This window comes from Onthophagus taurus, chromosome 10 (genome assembly GCF_036711975.1).
Source record: "Onthophagus taurus isolate NC chromosome 10, IU_Otau_3.0, whole genome shotgun sequence".
Classification (NCBI taxonomy): Eukaryota; Metazoa; Arthropoda; class Insecta; order Coleoptera; family Scarabaeidae; genus Onthophagus; species Onthophagus taurus.
Genome location: NC_091975.1, coordinates 3058355 through 3081828, shown reverse-complemented (window position 1 = coordinate 3081828; position 23474 = coordinate 3058355). Strand labels below are relative to the sequence as shown.

At 30.8% G+C, this 23474-nt stretch overlaps 3 protein-coding genes across 5 annotated transcripts; 1 reads left to right on the top strand and 2 right to left on the bottom strand.

Moving 5' to 3' along the window:
- The first annotated feature begins 1254 nt into the window (after positions 1 to 1254).
- LOC111428164 (homeobox protein Hox-A1-like) lies at positions 1255 to 12139 on the top strand. 2 transcript variants are annotated; one of them, XM_071199288.1, is made up of 3 exons: positions 1255 to 1314; positions 1389 to 2092; positions 10859 to 12139. In XM_071199288.1, exons 2-3 carry the CDS (start codon positions 1393 to 1395, stop codon positions 11293 to 11295), a joined length of 1137 nt encoding a protein of 378 aa, XP_071055389.1. In that variant the 5' UTR covers positions 1255 to 1314; positions 1389 to 1392; the 3' UTR covers positions 11296 to 12139. The 2 variants fall into 2 exon arrangements, with proteins under 2 accessions (XP_071055389.1, XP_071055388.1); XM_071199287.1 differs by having other exon boundaries at positions 1264 to 2092.
- Positions 11868 to 17278, bottom strand: LOC111428154 (leucine rich repeat containing G protein-coupled receptor chaoptin). 2 transcript variants are annotated; one of them, XM_023063564.2, is made up of 8 exons: positions 17133 to 17278; positions 16788 to 17079; positions 14932 to 16734; positions 14568 to 14833; positions 13535 to 13819; positions 12754 to 13473; positions 12465 to 12703; positions 11868 to 12408 (listed from the first exon to the last, which is right to left on the bottom strand). In XM_023063564.2, the coding sequence occupies exons 1-8, from the start codon at positions 17133 to 17135 to the stop codon at positions 12165 to 12167; spliced, it is 3852 nt and encodes a 1283-aa protein (XP_022919332.2). In that variant the 5' UTR covers positions 17136 to 17278; the 3' UTR covers positions 11868 to 12164. The 2 variants fall into 2 exon arrangements, with proteins under 2 accessions (XP_022919332.2, XP_022919333.2); XM_023063565.2 differs by having other exon boundaries at positions 14568 to 14815; positions 17133 to 17277.
- A 2785-nt stretch (positions 17279 to 20063) lies between these two features.
- Positions 20064 to 23255, bottom strand: LOC111428159 (splicing factor 3a subunit 3 noi). Its single transcript, XM_023063572.2, has 7 exons — positions 23080 to 23255; positions 22795 to 23001; positions 22661 to 22733; positions 21089 to 21402; positions 20561 to 21034; positions 20307 to 20508; positions 20064 to 20245 (listed from the first exon to the last, which is right to left on the bottom strand). Exons 1-7 carry the CDS (start codon positions 23173 to 23175, stop codon positions 20112 to 20114), a joined length of 1500 nt encoding a protein of 499 aa, XP_022919340.1. The 5' UTR covers positions 23176 to 23255; the 3' UTR covers positions 20064 to 20111.
- Between the last annotated feature and the right edge of the window lie 219 nt (positions 23256 to 23474).

Here is a 23474-nt window from a genome sequence, read left to right as displayed (position 1 = left end):
TCACGTTGATGAGGAAAGCCATTTCTAATCAAACAATACATGTTTGTTCGATCATCACTCCTGATGTAGTGTAACTGCCACTTCTAACACTCACAGTGCTTTGGTGTACTTTCGGCCAGCATAAATCAAAACAATAAGCAAACATACTGACAATATTTATATTTGATAGTAGAAAACAAATGAAAGCTGATGTGAGACATACATAAATGTCTCACAAATTTTCTTCCAGATGAAGACTTTTCCAACATCCTTTAGGTTACATCTTTCTGCCTCAATTTCCCCTACTTCTGCTTTGAGTACATTGTTTTTTAGAATGGTTATCTATCTGACATACGCAGCAGCGTTGTTTCCCCTTGCAGTTTAAACCTCAATTTCGATTCATAACACCTAAATAATTATTTATAACATTATTCGTTTACTTACAACAAACACAACTCACTGTGACTGAACTAGAAACAATAAGCGATAACCAAAACAGTTCAAGAGAATGTTCTGAACATTTCTGCTAATATGCAATATGTTCTGGTTCAAGAGATATGTAGTTCCGAATAGTTCTGAACCTTTCTGCACCTTATTATATGTATATGCAGAAATTTTCAGAACTACATAAATCTTGAACCAAAACATTACAGCCTTTAAGCAATGCTAAAATTGCAACTATCTGCTCGTCTAAAGCCACACGATGTTATCCGTGCAAAATTGTTGTATTTTTATTGTATAAAAACAACAAATAAAAAGGTAATAAATTACAATTAATGTTATCACATCATATATTAAAGAAAGAACATAAAAGGTGCCATATATATTACTTTTATAAACAAATCTCATAATCACCTTTTAATTTGACAATGAAACCATAAAATTTATTGCCTCCAATCCATCAATGAATTTATTTTTTTGTATATACATATAACACATACTTCCTTTTTCAAAGCTTCTTTCCAAGAATAATTCAAAATGTTGGAAATTCTTTTAAATTTAATCCTAAACGTGATCTTTAAAATTAAAATGTCCACGTGACAAAGAAAACAGCAGGTAAAAAGTAACTTGGTAGTAAACGTTGGGAGAACAATGATGGCTGGGTCCCAAACCAATCCCTTTTCGCAGCATCTGGTTGTCGAGGAAAGTGATTGGATGGTGAAACTGTTCGCGCGGGCACGTGCGACTACGGCCACGCCTATATTTCGCCCCACGTCCTTGCGCAGCACCTCTACGACTACGTTCTGTTCAAAAAAACATCGCGGTAGTCGCGATCTGAAAGTTTCTCTGATGTGAACGCGTCCTCACTTTTAGTGTAACAAAACAATTTGCAATGTGAGTGATTTTTTTGTGAGTTTCTTGAAAAAATTCTAAAATCATTTTTTTTTAATTATTATTTATCTTAAAAGTAAAATGATGATGATGGACATGTACGGACACGGTGGTCATACTAATTATCCATCGAGTGATAACACGTTTTATTATACGAATGAAACATCGCCAACCTCAGTTCATAACCAATTAAATCAGTACTCTGGTTATCATTACGAAGAAACTCCATATGTATTTTCGTCAACAACAACGGAAAATGTTGAGACTCCACCTTCGCCCCAAGATATTTATAATTACCAACAAACAACAACTTCTCATCAAGTTCCAGAAACGAATCCGATCATTAATAACACCGAAACCGGATTGAGTTACACCAATTTAGATTATAACACTTACCAACAAATTCAACACCATCAAAATAATGTTTATAACGATGGTTATCATCAACCGATGAAGACATCCCAGCACCTTCATCAGGAAGTGCAAAATGTTCATCACCATCAAGGTGGTGGTTATTTGGAAAATAAATACGTTCCAAGTCATCATCAGCATCATCAGATTGATGGTGATGATTTTCATTTATTGACTGCTTCTTCTTCGTGCATGGAATACCAACATCATCATCGGTATAAAGAGGAGGGAGGTGTAGTTCAAGATCATGACAGGATTCGACAACATCAGCAACATATTGCGCATAATATGAATAACATACAACAGACTCAACCCGTTATCCCAACTTATAAATGGATGCAAGTTAAAAGAAATGTACCAAAACCAAGCAGTAAGTTTTTCAAATTTCATTCAATTTATTTAAAAGGTAAATTTAACCTTTTTAATTATTTTGATCCCTAAAGTCAAATATTTATTTTTCTCCCCTACAAAAATGATTATGTAGAGTTTTTGTTTAAAGAGGATAGGATAAAATTTTCCCCTACTTTTTAATCTTTTGTGCCGGATCAGTTTTAACATGATTTTAACGATTTTTGCGTCTTATTAAATTTTTTTTTTTATCTAACAATAATACTTTAAGAACTTTTTTATGGCAACTTTTTGATTGAATAGCTACAACGTTCTTCAGAAACAAGCTTAAATCTGAACTTTTTCCAACTCAAATATAGCTCTCAAAACATTCCAATATCTCTCATTGACTCAAAATAGCTTCCAGCATTTCTGCCAATAGCTAGCAATGACTCACAATTACTTCCAATGCCTTTTGCTTTTACTGATTTCGTGTTGCTCTCAATATCTTTTACTTTTAAGACCACTCAATTTTGCTTTTGTTATTTTTTGACACTTCTGGTGCTGAATCTTTCAGTCGTTGGTTGCCTTTAATCAGTATCAAAATTATGAAGTTACATAAATTAAAAATCTAAATTGTCAAAATCTGTCAATTTTATAGAATCGCGATGAGCTTAAATATGGAGATAAAAAAACAACTTTTATATCAAATTAAAGCTAAAAGAATCTTCTTTAAAATTGTACATAATACCATATGAATTTCTTTTAAGGTTTCTCAAAAACAATTTTTTTGTGAATGTTTTAGTGTTAATTAAATCCATATTAGATGAAAAACCTGATAACTTTAAAGAATCGTGCTGGGCTTAGATATGATGATAAAAAGACTTTTATACCAAATGAAAGCTGAAAGGATCTTCTTTAAAATGGTATATAACACCACATGAAATTCTTTAAAATTTCCTTCAAAACAATCTTTTTTGATAATGTTGTAATTTTGATAATAACCTAAATTAAGTGAAAAAGTCTGTTAATTTTAAAAAATCGCTCTGTTCTTAGATTTGAAGATAAAAACTTCACTTCTATACCAAAAGAAAGCTGGAAGGATCTTCTTTAAAATGGTATATAACACCATAACTAGTTTTTTAAAATCTCTTTCAAGATATATTTTGTTGAGAGCGTTGTAGTTTTGGTTATAAACTAAATTAACTGAAAAAAATCTGTTAATTTTAAAAAATTCTGTTGATCTTAGATTTGAAGATAGAAGCTTGAGTTTTATATCAAATGAAAGCTGAGAGGATCTTCTTTAAAATGGTATATAACACCATATCTATTTCTTTTAAATTTCGTTCAAAATAATTTTTTTAAAGAACGTTGTAATTTTGGTTAATTGAAAAATGTATCAATTTTAAAATAATCGTACTGAGCGTAAATATTAAGATAAAAAATTCACTTTTATACCAAATGAAAGCTGGAAGGATCTTCTTTAAGATGGTATATATCATCAAATGAATTTCTTTTAAATTTCTTTCAAAACTTTTTTTTTTATTTAATTTTACTTTTACTGGCCAATATATCATCAATTTTTAGTTTTTATTGATTTGTCTGTCTAAATATTTTCCGGATTTAATTTTTTTAGATTATGATTTAAAATTAAACCTAAAAAAACACAATTTAACTTTAATGATGATTTGTTATAAGACCTTAATCGAAAATTCTTGGAAACCGGAGAAGTCTCATCCATTTTTGATCACACATTTTTTTTTCGATAATATTGATGACTCGTATTAGGATTTAGATAAAATAACTAAATTATTTCATCTCGGTATTTTCAACTTTACCAAAAATACTAAGAAGTTAATCGAAATTACTGAATCACATTCTTTGTTTTATATCCTTTTTTGTTCGATTTCTTAGAAATTGGCTGATATCAAATTTCTGGTGTAATGTGAAAAAAGTTATTTAACGTGAGTTTGATATGGTTCAGTTTTGTTGGAAGGGTCAGCAGTAAAATAACGTTCGTGATGTGTGGTATCAATCTTTTCGATCAACCACTGACCGCCATACGGTGGTGGTGAGGCAGGTAATCGATTTTACTAAACGGGTTATAAAGAATCAACTATTTTAAATGGCTTAATTTAAAAATATAATAAATTTATTTAACATCAAAGCGACGGGACTTTAAAAATTCTAAATGATGCAGTTATGCTCTCATAAACAACGAAAAAAACCGTGAAGAAAAAGAGTTACCGTTTCGCATTTTAATCTTTGGTTAACAGTAAAAATAAATAAATAAAATTAAAAACTGCAATTAATTAAAAATAAATTGAGCTTAACGGAGATTGTTTATATGGAACATTTACATTTTTAGTTATTATTATTCGAATTCGAATTCGAATGGAATAGAAATTTTAAAATGAAAGCTCTCTTTTCTAGGATAATATTAGAAATTTTTTAAAACCCAATTTATTTTTATCGAGTCATCTTCGTCAATTAATTTCTTTTTTTTAAGATATCTACAAATATTATTGTTTTTAATGGGAAAGTCGTGTTCATCTCGAAGAAATTATTGACGGTTCACCGACGAAACGGGCCAGGTATAAAATTTGTGGTCGTATTCGTGGTATATCAGATGACAACTTGCAAAGTGAACCAAAGAAACGTCTCTTTCTTTTCCCTTTCGAATCTTTTAACTTTTTCCCGTCTTGTTATCTCAGCACCTTTCAAAAAAAAAAACATAATACGTATGTATCCAACAATAAATTAAGTCAAGTCAAAAAAGTATTTTAGAAATTGAGGTATTACAATAAGAATTTAAAGAGATGTGTAAATAATAAATAATAAATACAGCTGATGCAGCTCCTTTAAAAGTATTTTCGAGGGGTTAAAAACGTTAGGGGATATTGTGTTGACATAATTTTCGCTTTTAGTATTTATTTTACGCAATATGAGTCAATTTTAAGGATATCCGATTTCATTTCTGTACTAAAAAAAATAAAAATTTAATTTAAACCGCAAAGAGAAACGAAAGTTCTGGTTATAACTGCAAAAAGAAGTTCGCTTCTTTTAAATTTAAAACAAAAAAAATTTTTTTTCTCTTTTATATTAATATTTATCGCGAAATGAGATTAAAAGCGTCAACGTCACAACGCCTGCGGTTATAATAATGTGGATTGCACGACACGAATCATTTCATGCGTAACGTAAAGGGGTTAGTACGTGTTATTTATTTTTTTTTTCTTATTTCTTCGTACTCTTTCATTTTACATTTTGCACTGTAACGATATCGTCATACGGTGAGTTTCAATCATGTAACCTTGCAAAATATTTTTACTACAAATATCGTCTAATATCTGCAGTGTTCAATTGCAGCCGGTAAAAAATTGCCCTGGACCAATACTTAGAAATTCCTGGCTTGTTTGTTCTTGGAAACTCCTCTGGTACTTGAACTTGTACTCTGAAAAGAGATGGAATAAAATGTCTGGTACATAAAATATTCCTTATTGATCCATGAAACTATTCTAATAACCTGTTTTATTTGAACGATTTATTTTGAAAACTTAGCCACTCTAAAATCAAAAAGTGTCTCTAAATTTGTCATTTTCAAAAGTTAAAAACAATGTGATTCAAAAATGATAGGAGATGGAATAAAATGTTTGGTATATAAAATATTCCTTGTTGATCCATAAAACATATCCAAGATGTTTCTAATTTCATCAAAAGTTTCGTTCATTAAATCCGAATAGGTAGATTCTTATTAATATTTGATTGTATTGTTGCTGTTTAAGGTTACTTTCGCCCATTACATTCTTCCAAAATGAACTTAGAAAGAACATTTTATTATAACTGAACTAAACTGACTTGCGTTGCATGAATTGCCAGAGTTTATTGGTAAATACTCCCAAATTAGCTACACCTATGTTCTTGATAAACAGTTTAGGAATCATTGTACGTGGTAATTGTACATCTAGTTTCAAATTTCACCCGCAAAGTTATATGTGATAACGGATTATACGTTTCAGCGATGACATATATGTATATGAATAACGTTTAAGCTGAAAAAACTTAGTTGGGTCAATTTGACTCAAAAATATAACTAAAATATAATTTATTTAATGGAATGACTGAAGATTTAAAAAAAAACCATAGGGGCACTTTGGAAGAGTCTCGATCCGAAAGTCGACTTCGCTTTGAGTTTTATAAAAAAGATCCACGCGAAGCGATACCGAAAAAAGTTCCCCCTAAAAGCTTCGCGAACTCGCGAGGGCGGCTTATTAATGCACGCTATACGAGTTCGTCGTCGTCATTTTACGTGACAAAGTTTTTCTCAACGATTACTTGGCATTACTGTGTGTTTTTTTCAACCTCATTTTTACCTTTTCCCCAAAAATAATGATTTTTCATAAAAATCTCACAATTAATTAACTATTTAATCTTGAGTAGGATACAATATCTTTGCACGTCCGGGTTTATAATGAAATGTGGATTAATAAAAAAAAATAAATAAATAAATAACACAAAAAATTGCGATAACGGATTAACAGAGATTAACACCGATTTGGATCGGTGTAAAAATTGACGCCAATGACAGGCAAAACTCTCATCATCAACTCTCTTGATATACCTGGAGTGGTTCGATTCGATTCGATTGGTATCAAAATTTCCAGAAATACGATCTTGTTTACCGTTAATAAATAAGAGAATTTAGATCTTAGACGATATTAAATATTTCGAGTGGATTTTTTTAATCCAATCAGATCTTTAAAACCAAGAGATAATTATACATTCACACTTTATTATTGCTTTATTTAATTTTTTTCTTTTTTAAATAAACGTCTATCTCATCAGCGATACACTTTAAGAAGGGATTAGCAATTTTTTGATTTTACGATATCAAACATTGACAAAATATAGAACTTATCGTTTAGGTTGTATCAGTTAGTGGTCGGATTAATGTCCCGAAAACGGATCGTCACCGATAAGATAGATGTACTACCGAAAAAAAGGGGATTAGTTGGGCATTAAAAATACGATCACGTCTTTGGCTACTGGTTGTTGTCGTTTTTTCTCTTCAATCGTTCTTTTTCTAAATAAACATCAACTGCCCGGGAAGTTTATGGTTGCGTCGAAGACACCTTTTCCGGGGTTGCTTCCTCTTCTTCTTCTTTGAGATCCGTCAAATTTGTTTGGGGACTTATCGTGTATATACACACGTTTCTCGTTGTTGATTATGTATGATGTGTGACTTGATAACCGCGACCGCCCCTGTACAAATAATGTAAAACCGACGCCAAACGATAACGTTTCTGTTGTGTTACACGAAACGGAAACATGTTTTCATTGTCAATAAATAAGAATCGAAAATTTTAAATAAATTACATAAAAAAATAATTGCTTAAATAATTAGGTTATTTATGAAGTATCCTTGTTTTGGGAGCACTACAAAAAGTGTTAGCATCAATATCGAAAGCTCATTACACAACAATTACAAGTCAATTACGTTGGATATCTGTGACATCCCTGAGTACAGCCAGTACGTGAAGATTAGATAGTCATATACCTGACTAACTCCCTGTTATTTTTTTTATTATTACTATCTCGTTATTTTTATTTAGATATAACATTGCGAGTAAAACTATTTTAGATACTACTAACATAAAATAAACAAAAATAGAATTTATCTTAAAAAAAATTAATAAATTATTTTATGAAAAGAATTAAAAGTTAGATCTTTATCTATTCCGTACTTAAAAAGCTCTCAAACTCATTAACATTTATTGCATACGTGTTTCTAGCACGACAAAAGACCGTGACATTTCAAGCCTTTATGACTTGCATCGTGTCACATAGATTGATAAAACGATAAAGTAACGTTAACAATTATTTATTCAATGTAATTTGATCAACTAATTATAAGAAATATTTTTATTTAAATCCTGTGTTATGTGACACGCCATTAAATGAAAACTTTTCGAGGGCATCCTATCAAGTAGGAAAGTGGTCAAGCACGCAAGAACTAAAATACACCAAGTTAAGATCACGCACTTTATTTTAACACGAAAACCAATTCTTTTTTCTAATTTTCTTATTTTCGTTTTTTTTTATTCATTAAAACCAAGAAGAGTTATCGAGAAAAACCGAAACCTAATTAAGCTCGATAACTTGGTATTGAGTGAGATAGAGATAGAAAATGAGTGGGTAGTGGAGAAAAAAAATTCTGTCAACCTGTCCTCCAGGTGTATTTGCTTTCATTAATTAAAAACTTCGAAACGGGGCGAAATAAAATATTAATGGGGGCTCGGAAAGGCAACGCGATGTGTCCGATTCGAGACTCGAAACGAAGAGAAAACGAGTGATATAACTAATAAGGGGGATCGAGAGCTAACGAAGAGGAAGAGAGAGAGATGATGAGAAAATTTCGTAGGCTCCATGGGACGCATTCATTAATCTGTTGTGACAGCTCGGTGTTAACTACACGCTACACCGGTAATTATGGATGACGGACTTTGGAAAACCAGAGCACCTCTTCTTTTTATCCATAATAGGGAATTTAATGAAAATAATTAAATAAATTAATGAAAATTTTTAATAAAATTACAAATAATTCGAAACATAGACAATCAAAGAGTTGGGTAACAAGACAACAACTCCATAACGAAACGGAAATTCATCAAAATAAAATCAGCTCTCTCAAATCATATTAGAAGAAAAATGCAAGAAGAGAAATGCTTTAAAAACTGCTTGCATATACAAGAACACTATTTATTATGCAAAGATATTTGAGACAGGGATGTTCATTAAGCCCGAGTTTATTTGCGATGTATATAGAAGATTTGGATAAGACATTAAAGAGGTGTTAGAACGGGGACATATGCAGATGATCTGGTGGTGGTGGCAATGGAGGCTAAAGAGTTGAAAGATCGATGGAGACATACTTTAAGGGGAAGGATTTGGAGGTGTATGTTGAAAAGACAAAGATTATAAAATTCTCCCAGGGCGGGAGACGGAAAATAATGTTTGATGGACTGATGGGGAGTGTAGTAATATATGCAGCCGAAATATGCGGATGGATGGAATACAAGATAGCGGAGGAGATCCAGAAGAGACATTCCAGCAGTAGAGAAAATTACCCTTATGTCACCATCAGCAAACGTCAACTATCTCTATAAAATATTGCTATCTTTCAGCTAGCTTTCAAAACAAAATTATAGGAGCCGTCGTCGACATTGTGGTACATCAATTCAGCTTACAGTATGAGTAGAGTGTTTATGCACCTTAATTTTTTCGTTAAACAACTTAATGAGCGTGTCAAAAAAAAACCGATCACTGAAACGTCTGCTTCTGTTCGATCTAGTTCTAGGGGAAAAATAAATCTAGATACTAAATTTGTATAAGATCTGAATTTGAAAGAAATCACACATATATAATGTTGGACAACTTAATTGTCGTTGGGGTATGTAAGAATTAGATCTAATTCTATTTTTATTTAGGTTGAGATAATCTGATATTCAATATAGATAATAATAGAATTTTTCTGCATAAAAATCAGTTTTATAAATTTAAAAATTACAAAGATTTGTGATGATACAATTTTAACCCCTTTACTATATTAGTACAAAAAGGATCAAAAGGGGGTTGATTTCGTTTAGATTGAACAGCTGGTCAAGCACAAACTGGACATTACTCGATATTGCTTTATATAACTTGACATCAACGGGGATTTTCCCAAAGTGAAACTATTCTCACCCTTATTATATTAAATTGCGAGGAGACGAGAAAGAATAAAACGAACCGGGTCATAGTCACGTTAAGTTGACGGGTTAGATTGATTACCACGGTTTTATTAGGATGCTTTAATTATTAGAGAAGGCAAAATTTATCTTTATTCGAAGAAATCCACCGCTGTGTGTAATTTTTTGCACCTTTTTTCTATTAAATCGATTTTTATCTACAGAGTGACGTATTAACTGACATTCCGAGTGTTTCCGGCGTGCGTAGATGGCAATCAACCCTTTGGAATACTAATGAATAATTTATTTCGCAAGCTTAATCACATAGACACTACATAGAAATAATACTTTTTTTTTTACTTTTTACTTAAGACTCAATATACAAAAATATATCGTATACGTCTTCAGACGCACGTATTAGTTCTAGTGATAGTGCTAATGTAAAACTAGAACTAACACTAGACCTAGAACTAGAATCATCCGGGTTGAAAGACGTGTATATTTTAATTAAAAGAAAAGTAGAATATTCATAAACTAAATAATATTAAATTGTTCCAAATAGTTTAAATTATAGATTAAATCGATTGAGATAACTAGTTTTATACTTTTTTTACGTCACATTAAGTAAATATTACACGAATATCGTTTTCGGTTTTCGTTTCGAGTAATCTAAGGGATTATTTTGAGGATTGATGAGCGCCGGCGGTATGACACAATGAAATAATTGGAGGTAATCCCTTTCTTTGAGGGATTTTAACACGCCAGGTACTAAATCAAGTCTCTGACAAGACATGAAATGAAAACAATTACCTAATCTTATAATTTTATTAATTCTAACGACCATAATTTTTAAACTTAAATTTTAAGTGAAAAATTAAGTTATATTATTAACTAATTTATACAAGTTGTGAAAAAGAAATTAAAATAACATTTTCTTCAAGAATAAGACGAATGAGTTTGTTAAATTAAACTCAACGCTTGCTAATAAGAGGAAACGATCTATCTTCCCGCTTCCCTTTCATTCATTTTACTTAACTTGATTTTCGTAAAATTGTATCTATTTATATCTTTTCTTTTTTCAGCTCCGAAAATGCCACAACAAATTCCCGATTATCCAGCATCGGTCGTCGGTTTAGACACAACAAATCCGGCAAATCGGGGTTCTTGTATTGGCCCAAATCCGAATTTGAACGCGGGAATGTTAGGATTGAGTTGTTTGAACACGGGTAGAACGAATTTTACCAACAAGCAACTCACCGAATTGGAGAAAGAGTTCCATTTTAATAAGTATTTAACGAGAGCTCGTAGAATTGAAATCGCGTCTGCTTTACAATTGAACGAGACCCAAGTGAAGATTTGGTTTCAAAATCGTAGGATGAAACAGAAGAAACGGATGAAGGAGGGATTGATTCCTGTTGAAACATCGACCGGAAGTGGAAGTTCTAACGGCGGGGGAAATTCCGGGGGTGGTGGTGAAAATTTACCGGGGAGTAGTGAAAATAGTCGGGAAAGTAATTGAGACTTTACTTTTTTTGAGAAAATTAAATAAAAAGTTAAACGCCAAAGACTATTTATAATAGTTGTTTTATATAAATTAACTCTTTAATGTTTTTTCTTTTTGAAAATGTGATTTATCACAGCGTTCAGCATAAAAAATCTGGACATATGAAGATAAATTTCGACGTTAAAGAGTTAATTATTGATTAGGAGGAAAGCAAAAAATTATAGGAGATTTTTTTTTAATTATTTAGAAATGTAGTTAGATTTAGGTCCGATTTTCTGCGTTTCAAATTTTACCAGATAATAACAAATTTTTTTGATTATATTACATATTATTTAACTGAAATTTATCATTCGTTTTCTATTATCAGATCAGGAATTGCTTCCACAATACTATATTAGCGCAAATTATATCAAAATCTGATTTTATGACGAAGTTTTTGGTTCAAAATCAAATACATTTGCATTATTTAAAAATCGGGTCTTTTAAATATATTTATTTCTTATATACTCATTTTCAAAATCTTCTTCCATTAAAAAGTATTTTTTTAATAATTGTAATTTAATTTTTTTTAAATAAAACCACTTAAATAGAAGGAATTATGTTATATAAAGCTGTTGTTACATATATAATAACATTTTAATGTTAAATTACAATTTTTTTCGACTTATTTTTATTTGACTCCGTTTTTCTTACTTATTTCTAGTTCCGAATGTAATGATTAGATTAAATAAGCTTTAATTTTGTAAAATATGTACATAAGTGTGTCTGTTAGCTTGCTCAGGGAGGTATGTAAGCGATATGTGTTAACCAAATATAACAAGAAATGACCTTAAAAAAATTAATAAATTATTGTATTGTACCTAACAACTTCTTATTTTTTCATATTAAATAATTTGTGTAATAACAATCGATACAGCAAGATATATAAATACAGCTTGAGCAGTGTTCGATTTACTCCAACCACATTCAAGTTCCGTTTTCAACACTTCTATCAAACTGGAATTCTTCTTATTCGTACACAAAGAACTCCTTATATTGTCATGAACGTGCATACAAGATGGATCTTTTTCGTTATTGTTACTTTCGCAGAGATATTGACGACGTTTTCGATCCCACGTTTCGATCCAACTAAAACAAATTATTCATTCGTTTTCAACCAATTTTTCTTATTACATTCATCAAACCCCAAAGAGCAGTCGCAAATATACGATGATCCTGAAAGGTCCAAATCGATTAAAAATGGTTTATTTGAATCCCCAGGTCGGTCCGTTGAAAATGGCGAAGGAACGCTTTTTAATTTTAAATTGTCTTTTAAAGTTAAAGATATGTTGCGAATTATGGGGATGAAATTGAACGTGTCTTCGGGAATATGATCGACGCTGGTGTTTTTGAGCCCAAAATGAACTTGAGGATTTTTGACTCCCTAAAACATATTAGTTTAAACAATAATTTTCATAAAATTAATTTTTTTACGTCTAATATATCATCATCAATGCTGGTAACACCTAATCCAATCAATGTGATACTCTTTAATTTTTCCGGATAAATCCCTTTGATCATCCCCACAAAATTGTTGACTTCTTTTTCAACGAAAATCTCCAACTTCTTTAATCCATTACTCGATTGTAATAATCTAGGAATGTTATAATTTTTAATCGAATCATAAACTCCAATCTTTAACGTCCTTAACGCAAACAATTTATTTAAAACCCCCGTTTCTAACGAATTCAATTCAAATCCCGTTATATCCAAATGCTGCAATTGATCCGCCACGCCCAATAAACTATTATTAGTTAAAGTTGTAATCGGATTTGAGGCTAAAGACAATTCTCGTAACTCCGGTAAAGAATGTGTCACAACTGGAATTGAAGTTAGATCATTCCCGTTTAAATCCAAATTAAGCAGCGACGATAAATTTGAAGCCATTTCCGGGGGAATTACAGGTAACATATTTTTACCTAAAGACAACGAAAGCAAATTGGGCAAAGACAAATCAGGAACTGAAGTTAACGAAACATTGTTTAAATTTAAATGGAGCAACGTATCCTCGATTCCTTCAAAAGTTCTTCCAGTTTCCAAGACAATTTGTGTGTTATGACTTAAATCGAGTGTTGATAATTTTGGGAGTGTACTAAAAACGGCATCGTCGATTTGAACGAGACGATTATGAGATAAATCTAAAAAGTTTAGAGTCTGAAATTTAAAAAAAAGTTACTACTATATAAATAAAAATTATTATTATGAAGATTTAGACCTTAAATTTCGTAAAAATTTCTGCGTGTGAAACGGAAGCGATGTTGTTGTATGATAAATCAAGTTCGCAAAGTGTCGAAGCTGCCAAAACGTTCATACTCGATAAATGGAGCCTGTTTAACAAATTATGTGAAAAATCCAGTCGTTCTAAACCGGATTCTTTGAATAAATTATCCGGAACGCCTTTTAATTTATTATGTGAGAAATCGACCAGGCGCAAATTCTCCATTGATTTAAATAAATCGTTTGATATTTCGATTAAGTTGTTATAAGAAACTGATAACACCTGTAAACAACAATTGTTATATTTTTATCTTAAATTACTACTACAAGATAATTTCTAATCAGTCATCACATAACTATAATCAACACTTTATTAAACCAATTCAAAAAGATTTCATGTCTTCAATGTTCAACATGTCTTCTAGCAGAACTTGTAATAATTTCATTATTCCACTTCCGATTCTCGATGTAGATCACTATTTTTGGAGTACCAGGACGCAGCCACCATATTTCTTTCGGGCTATGTTTTTTGCAATGAGGAGTTTCAATGCCTTTTCGAGGTCTATGAAACAAAGATATGCTGGCTTATTGTAATCCAGTGCTTTTTCAGCGATTTGATGAATTGACTTTTTCTTCTGACTGTGGTTCTTTCCCAAGTTATTTGATTATTGTGTTGCTTTTATATTCATCAATATCGAGAAAAACACAAAAATTTAATGAATTTGTTGTTACCATCAACATCGGAGAATCTAAGCATATCACAAAAAAACATTTTGAACGAAAGTTGTAGCAAATTTTATTCTTAACAATATTTCTCTCTTGCACTTTTGCTCTTAGATGTGTCAGTCTCAAGAAAAATACGAAAATAAGAAACTTTGATGAATTTATTGCTGTTTGGTATATTCTTTTTCAGAAATTTGCGATAATTATCAGCACATTTATTTGAATACATGTATACGTGTAGCTTTCCAAAGTGTTTTACACTATCTAATATTACTAAATAATTATTTATTAAAAATATATTTCCTTACCTGAATTTTCTTAGTGTTTTGAAAAGTATCAAAATCAATCTCCGATAAATTATTATGACTCAAATTTAACAATTCCAAATGTGGCATATTACCAAAAATTTCCTTTTTAGCCACATTAATATAATTATGTCCCAAGTATAAATGCGTTAAAGACAACACAACCGGTTGAAAATATTGTTTAGAGATGGTCGTGATGTTATTAAAAGATAAATCCAAAATTTTGATGTTGGAGTGGAACCCCAAAGAACCTGAACAATAAGCACAAGCTTTTTTGAAACCACAAAATTAATTTTCTTTATAACTTATCGTAATATAATTTTTTGTGCGATTGACTCAAAATGTAACAAAAAAAAATTGTACTTACCACTTTCGTAACTAAACGAAAAGCTCATATTAAAATTTAATTCCTCGATGAAATTATGGCTTGCGTTGACTTTAAACATCGATAAAGTTCCGACTTGATCAAACATTGAAAATTCAAAGCGTTTAATTGAGTTATAAGATAAATCTAAATCTTCTAATTCTGGTAAATTTTGGAAAGCTTCGTAACTAATTGTTGAAATCTTATTTCCTTTTAAACTTAATAAAGCTAAATTTTTCAAATTCATAAAAGCTCTTCTTTCAATATTATCAATTTTATTATCATCCAAATGTAATTCTTTTAATTCGCCTAATTCAACAAAACTATGTTGTTGAATCGTTTTAATCGAATTAAACGATAAATAAATGATTTCTAAATTAGTGTGAATATCGCCTTGAAACGTTCCCTTTAAAACGTTTTCAATAACATTATCTTGCAATTCAAGCCTTTTTAGTTTCTTCATTGAATAAAAAGCCGTTTCTGGGATTATTTTTAATTTATTATTACTCAAATTTAAATCTTCGATGTTAATTAATATTTTAAAAGCTTTCGGAATTTCACTTAATGATTTCGAAAAAGCGTGAGCGAAATTTACGTAAATTAATGAATAAGAAACATCTTCAAAACCATTCTGCTCGATTGTTGTAATCGAATTTTCGGATAAATCTAATTTCCTCAATCCGCGTAAATGTTGGAAAGCGTTATTTTTGATCGATTTTAAATCGGCTAAATTGATGTTTAATTCGAAAACATCTCTGCCGAAATTTTTAAATAATTCGCTTGTTAAATCTTTTTCTTTCGTGTTCGTTAACGATGCGCTACGAAGTCTTTTGAAATTGCTTAAATTTGAGATTGAAATTTTTCCGTTTGATGAACCGCTAAAATCGAATTCTAATAATGAATCTTCTTGCCCGTCAAATTCTTCTATTTTAATCTCATTGATTAGATTATCTCTCAAAATTAATGATTTAATCGAAACGAACTTTTGAAATTGATTACCATCAAATTCGGTGATGTTATTCCCGGATAAATCTAAAATTTGCAAAGAATTTTCTAAGCCGGAAAATGCTAAAGGCGAAATTACATCTAATCCGCATCTTCTTATGTATAATTCACGAATTTTTGCTTTTAAAAACGCGTTTTCTTCTAAATTATCAATCGGATTTCCATCTAAGTAAGTTTTATTGACCACTTCAAAATATTGAAACCCGTTACTTTCAATAACCGGGATTTGGTTATAATCTAAATCCAAAACGTCTAAATTTAAATTATAATTAAACGTTTGTGTTGTTAAAGATGAAAGCGGATCGATTGGCGGTTGCATCTTATTTATTCGATTAAAACTTAAATCTAAATACTTTAAATGTTTTAACGTTTGCACCGCTTGATAAGGAATCGATGTTAATTGATTATCGCCCAATAAAACTTTCGATAACTTCCCCATCCCATCTCGAAATACGTTCGCGTCAATTTCTCTTAAATTATTTCCGGTTAAATCGATTGTGTCTAAAAGTGGCAATCCAGAAAAGGCATCCGCTGGAAGATAATTAATATCATTATCTGCTAATATTAAAACTTCCAAGGAGTGTTCAAGTCCTCTCCAATCATCTGCAACGATTTCAATAATTTCGTTTCCTGTTAAATCGAGATGACGCAGTTTTTGTAGGTAACGAATCGCTTTATTCGGTACTGTTGTTAATTCGTCGTAACTTAAATCCAATTCCCACAACGATCTTTCTAAACCTAAGAACGCCTCATCCGTTATTATATAAAGAGGATTTTCGCGAATCGATAATTTGTATAAACCTAAAAAATTTACTTTAATATGACCAAATTAATTTATATTAATTAATTAAAACCTGTTGCTTGTAAAAAATAAGGCTCGATATGTCTTAATCCGTTATTTTCTAAATTTAACATAAAAACTTTAGATTTATTAACAGCTTGCGGGATTCGAGGCATATGAACATTTTTGCAATGAACAATTCCCAAATCTGGAATCGATTTTGAACAACTACACAACGGATTAAAATAACAAGGTGGATAAGTGGCACCGTCGATTTCCATTCCTTCGATATAAGATATCCATATCATTAAAATAAAAGATGAAACTACTACGATGTAACCAAATTTAATTAAAAATAATAATTCCTTCAAAAACATAAATAAACAAATGGTTTAAATGAAAATTAAATTTACGTTACCATTTTTGTCGATGAGAAACGTTTAAAGAGTTGATGAACATACTTTAACTAGCAAAGTTTTGACTGTTACTGATAGAATTTCAAGAGACCTTAGTAATCTGAAAGACTTTAAGGGCTTCCGTAATGGAATTAAATCGACGTTCTTTACCTATATTACGGATAAATAGCTTGTAATCCTTTCCTTGATACTGTTCGGAATGAATAATTTAATTTAAACGGATTTTGTCTTGTTAAAAGACAATGAACTATATTTATAAAAAAATTTAAAGCTTTTTATTTATTTAAATTATAAAAAGAAAAAAACGATTCTTAAAAACTGTTAAATTAAACCTTAATATAAAATAAATAAAGTATCTACTCTTTAATAAAGCTAACTCCCAACAATACCGAACTACATATTGATTTTAAATCAACTCGAATGATAAAATAAATAGGAAGAGAAGAAATCTTTTATATTTAGCGCCATCTCATATTCAAGTTTGAAACCTTCCAAGCTTAAAAAGAGAGGTTTCTGGTAATCAAAGGCCGTAAAGCGTATTGTACCAGGGTGGCCAGAGATAGCAGAACGCGTTTTGAAGGAAAAGACGTCACGAGTTACGAAGCAGTGGCAGCTATTGAAACGAAGTAATTTCTCTCAAATATACTGCTTTTTCTAATTAAACACTCTGATTATGAAAGTTATGTATTTTTCTTTTTTTATTATTTAATTAGGTAATTTAATAGAATACTTTTCGTCCATCGTTAGATTATATCGTAATACTTGCTACTCCGCAATAACCACTTTATATTAACTTCAACTCTGGATAAAAATGACATGTAAAGTTAACACTTATTTTGTATATCAATTTCCAAAAACATTTGATTAATATTGAGAAACGATTGTAAACATATTAAAAGTTGTACCCTTATGAAATTTCACTATAATTTTATACTGTATATGTTCTTGTAGCGACATGATGATTCTTGAATTATACCATTTATTTAATCCTTGCCTTTCATAACTTCATTTGCTCCGTCCATCGAAGATGGACGGAGCTTATACTCCAAACAATTTCGTTGCTAACCACAGTTGCTATACGATAAATCGCCAAAAAATGTCATTTGAAATGTCATCACTTACAATTAGTTTATTTTAACACTATAATAATTGCCAAAGAAAACTTCAAGGTATAATTAATGTTTGTAAACAAAACTAACCTTACCTAACATTCCTTCACGCTATAATTGACATTACAAAAGAAAACTTCACGCTATAATTGCCATTACTAATTGCCAAAGAAAACTTCATGGTATAATTAATGTTTGTAAACAAAACTAACCTTACCTAACATTCCTTCACGCTATAATTGACATTACAAAAGAAAACTTCACGCTATAATTGCCATTACTAATGGCCAAAGAAAACTTCATGGTATAATTAATGTTTGTAAACAAAACTAACCTTACCGAACATTCCTTCACGCTATAATTGACATTACAAAAGAAAACTTCACGCTATAATTGCCATTACTAATTGCCAAAGAAAACTTCATGGTATAATTAATGTTTGTAAACAAAACTAACCTTACCTAACATTCAGCGTCTGAAGACACAGGGCTAAACCCGAAACTTAAAAATATACAACTTAGCGCTGACTAACAATTAAAACTAGAACTAACACTTGCACTAGAACTATACTCTGTTTTTAAACCAGGAGGAGTAAACACAAATTTAAAATACTCCTCCTGGTTTAAAAACAGAGTATAGTAATTAGTATAATAGTAATAATATTAAGATATAATTTACAGATTTTTATTTCGAAATTAAATTTAAAATTAAATTCTTTTTTAAATATTTACGCCATCTAGTGGTCATTAACCACATTAATCGTATTTTTGACATTTTGCAATTTTCTTCATATCTTAAGATTCTTTCAAAATTTTTCGAAGATAAAAGTTTAATTGAATCGAAAAACAATCAAAGTGTTTGTTTAAATACTCGAAGTAGTTATTTGTAGTGATTTAAAATTCAATGAAGTGTTTTTAATGGCCAAATTAATTAGGAAAGTTTTGACAGGTAATATAACCTCACTTTTTAACTTTTTTTTAACTTTTATGGATATTGAAGAATTGGGGCGATTTATTTAAGAAAAACAGAGTAATTCGAAAAAATGTATAAAGTTGTTTTTTAATAAGCTTTAATAAGTGTCGTGTAAGCAGCCTGCGATTTTCCTGACTTGTTGGCATAGGTGCTTCCTCTTCAATATTACCGTTACTTGATAGTTCAACTCTCAAGTGCTCTATTATGTTCTAGTTCACTTCTAGCTTACATCGAAGTGGCTCTTTCGCTGTTGTTGATTTTTTTAATTCAAAATTAATAATAAATACAATGTTATACTCTGTTTTTAAACCAGGAGGAGTAAACGCGAAAGTCAGATTTACACTGGAAAAAATCACTAGATATTTTGGCGGTAAATTTAAATTAATAATTATTATTTATTTATTTACTTATTATTGTATTTATTTTCGTTTGTTATCGTCAACACTATACATACAAATTACCATTGAAGTTATGAGTGTATTTATTTCAAAATATAATAAAAAAGGGTTTAAGAACACAAAATATACAATAATGACACGAAACTGTTGAATTATCAATTACCTAACCTTCAAATTCAAAATTGCCTGTGTGTGAACCTTCCTCGCATTCAACCAATCACGTGCAAGGTCAATCTGGTGACAAATTTAAAATACTCCTCCTGGTTTAAAAACTGAGTATAATTGAAAAATTGCATATGGGGATTTATCGTTAGCAACGAAGATGTTTGGATTCGCTATAAGTTCCGCCCATCTCAATGACGTATAACTCCAATGAAGTTATAAAGGGCTTAGGTTGGTATCGACATAAAGTTTAAAAAATTGTCATTATTTTTAGGTTAAGAAAAAAATTAAATTTTCGATATCAATAATGTAATTATTTAAACACACAAAATTCCTTAATTTAGAGCAATCCTTGTCGTTTAAGATCCTCATACGTTTTTCGATTCACCACATTTCCTTGTGAATCTTCGTATTCCTCCTCCGTTTCTGGTTGCCATCGCTCACCTTGTTTTTGCACCTTCAATTTTTCCCAAACTACACAAAAACAAGTATTTCAATAAAAATTAATTAATTAATAAAAAATAAAGCTAATTACGTGCTAAAGCGTCCTCTATTTGAGTAACATTAGCGAAATGAGCGGTATTTGGTATTCCAAGACATCTCATGCCATGCGCGTGTCTCCATTCGGCGAAATGTCGTTGAAACGCTTTCGGACCCTTATAAATGTAATTCCCACAAATTTCGCAGTTATAACTTATGTTTAATCCGTGTAATTTATACAACCAATAAGGAATTGGCTAAAAATTAGTTTAATTTTTTAAAAGTTAGGTTATTTCAATTAAATTTTACCTTTCCATCCCAACCAAGTGGTAAATTTTTGGGGTTATAAGGAACATCATCAGCATCATCTTCAATCTCCTCCTCTTCGCTTTCCTCATTCTCACTATCATCGCGTTCACCATCAGTGCGAGCCTGTTTCCGTTGAACATTTTCTTTCGTCGCCGCCCTTTGTAACGAAACCAATTCCGCTAATTTAAAAATTTGCGATTCCAAACATGCCAATTCACGTTGTCTCGCCGTTTCTTTATCTTTGCTCGCTTTCCCGGCTTTTTTCGCTAAAAGCGATGGATCTAAAGAGGTCAAACCTTTCGTTGAAAACAATCTTTGGGCGCGCTCTTCCAAAGTCCCCCCGCATTTTAATCCCAACGCCATTAAAGCCGATTTTAAACGATCCAAACCTAAAGAAGCTAATTCTTCCCAACTTGAAAAGGCTGAAAGTTCTAAATGAGCTCCGACGTTCGTTAACGCCGAACCAGCTTCTTTCTAAAAATTTTAAAATAAATTCATTTCTTAAAATGTGGGTTAAAAGTAACTTACAGGCCAACCCGGAACGGTTCCCGAATCCCAATTTAGCTCAACAGAATCAATTCCGGATAATGTAACTGTTTCTACGTCAAGTAAAGGTTTGATTCTTTGAACGAACCATGATAAATACTCAATTAACATAATGAGATATTTTCTGTATTCCCCAGTTTTACGTTCTTTGGGGATATCGTAAAGTTGGTCGAACATTCCTAAATAAGTTATGTAATCAACTTTCTCAATTCCTTTTAAATTAATGTACTTTTCGTAACATTCGTGTAAATCAAGGTATTTTCCGTAACCTTCCTCATCGGAAAATTCAACCAAATCTATATATAAAAATTAATAAATTAATTCAAAATACAGTGTAAGTCGGTTATAACGCACCCGGTTATAACGAACGAACGTAATAGTCCCGAAAATGACTCTATTTAACATCATTTTAATAAATTTGCTTATAACAAATGAGGTTGTAACGAACTTTCGGTTATAATAAACTAATTATTATTGAATTGGTTCCGGTTATAACGAACTGAGCAAGATACCTACGATCAACATGATATTTGTCTTACCTACCAGGGAATCATAAAAAGATGACGATGGAAAGCACGTAATAACGTTTATAGCGGCACAATAGTCGAGGAATCAGCAGCAGTAACAACAATTAGGAGTAAGTTTAAAGATAATGACATTTTTTATGGTGATGAGATAGATATATTTTATAAACTTACTCCTAATAAAAATTTAAACTTTAAAAGAGAAAAGTACAAAGGGGGGAAAGTTGTCAAACGACAGAATCACGGTGTTGATTTGCGCCAATATGTCTAACACTGAGAAACGTAAATAGTGGTCATAGGCAAATTGAAAAATCGTGATATGGAATTAACCAAGCAATACGTTAAATAGCCTTGTTGATTGATAAATGCCCTGCTCACCCAAACATCTTTAATTTAAATTCCATCTAGTTGATCTTTATGCCACCAAATAACTTCAGCCAATGGACCATGGGATAATTCATTCTCTCATTCGAAAAAGCCGGATTCTATGTCAATAAAGAAACAGAAATGTTTGATGAAGAAGACGACATGCCATTTACACAGTTTATTTTTAAAAGTTATATTGGTAACGCCGAAATGAATCTTACGCAAAACTACGTAAATTGTGATGAAAACTGCCGCTACAGTTTTGTATAGAGAGATTTGCGAACGAGATGATGAAGAGGAAATTGAAACGTTGTCGAATTGTTCTGCATTACAAAAATTGTATGAAATTTGGCGGTGTTTACAATCGCTAGCATTACCGGAAAATATTTCAAATAATTGCAACAAATCCTCAAATTCAAACCAAAATTCCTGAGTTTTTTAAATAACTTGTTACCATTACTTTGTGCTTATTGTTGAAATAAATGTATGTTTTTACTGAATTTTTTCCCAAATTGTTTAATTTCATTCAATTTAATAAGGATTATTGTCAATTGTAATTTAAATAAATTTAATTCATGATTTTTTTAAATTATTGCCTATAACGAACCGATTTTCAGGTCCCTTAAGGGTTTCTTTATATCCGGAGTACACTGTATTTACTTACTAGCCATTTCCTCAGTAGGATTTTCCCTAGCTTTAGCTAATTCATCGAACTCCACAGACATCGGGACGCTAATCTGCATCAATTTAAATCAATGTTAACAAAAATTTTATAATTTACGAATTTATTATAATCACCTCATTCGGATGTTTCCTATAAAAGTCCTTAATCTGTTTTAATCGATTATAAAATTCTTGAAACTCATTCGGTCCGGTTAAAGCTGCAACTTCGGCTTTCCGTTGTCCATCTTTATCCTCGTAAAGCTCAACGAGGCGTTCCGTGCTGGTTAAATACTTATCCAAGAGATATTTTAAGCGGTGATCAGAATTAATCGCTTCTCTATACTAGAAATGACCATATTTATCGATTGCTTTTAATAAAAACCAAATTTTTTAAACATAACCTATAAATTATTTACTTACGCTGGTTTTTTTATGAAGCATTTCTTTCACCATTGTATCGACGAGTCGCTCTCGTTCTTCATGATATCGGCGTTGTTGTTCTAAGATAGTTTCCATATTATTATTATTTAATAATATAAAAAAATTGTATCCGCAACAAATAGGTTAGTTTGTTCAATGATTTTTCGTACATGTACAAAACGTCAAAATTTTTTTTGATTTCATCATTAAAATAATTTGTTACACTTTCACATTTTGCTTTATTTCATGTTAGAAAACTCAATAATAATGAAATAATGGATAATTAATAAATATTTTAATGAAATACGTTGATAATTAATTATTTTTTTATGTAACTTTTCGATGTTTTAAAAGTCTATGAAAACGTCACATCAAGTGTCAAAGAAAATAAATGA

Bases quoted from the DNA above. Each gene is read 5' to 3' on its own strand.
- LOC111428164 (XM_071199288.1), top strand. From the start codon at position 1,393: ATGATGATGATGGACATGTACGGACACGGTGGTCATACTAATTATCCA. The intron at 2,093-10,858 runs GTAAGTTTTTCA...TTCTTTTTTCAG, and splicing joins AAATGTACCAAAACCAAGCA to CTCCGAAAATGCCACAACAA.
- LOC111428154 (XM_023063564.2), bottom strand. The intron at 12,704-12,753 runs GTAAAAAAATTA...AATATGTTTTAG, and splicing joins TTGATGATGATATATTAGAC to GGAGTCAAAAATCCTCAAGT. The intron at 12,409-12,464 runs GTTTGATGAATG...AATTTGTTTTAG, and splicing joins ATTTGCGACTGCTCTTTGGG to TTGGATCGAAACGTGGGATC.
- LOC111428159 (XM_023063572.2), bottom strand. From the start codon at position 23,175: ATGGAAACTATCTTAGAACAACAACGCCGATATCATGAAGAACGAGAG. The intron at 21,403-22,660 runs GTAAGTAAATAC...TTTTATATATAG, and splicing joins TCCTACTGAGGAAATGGCTA to ATTTGGTTGAATTTTCCGAT. The intron at 20,246-20,306 runs GTAATTAGCTTT...GTTTTTGTGTAG, and splicing joins AATAGAGGACGCTTTAGCAC to TTTGGGAAAAATTGAAGGTG.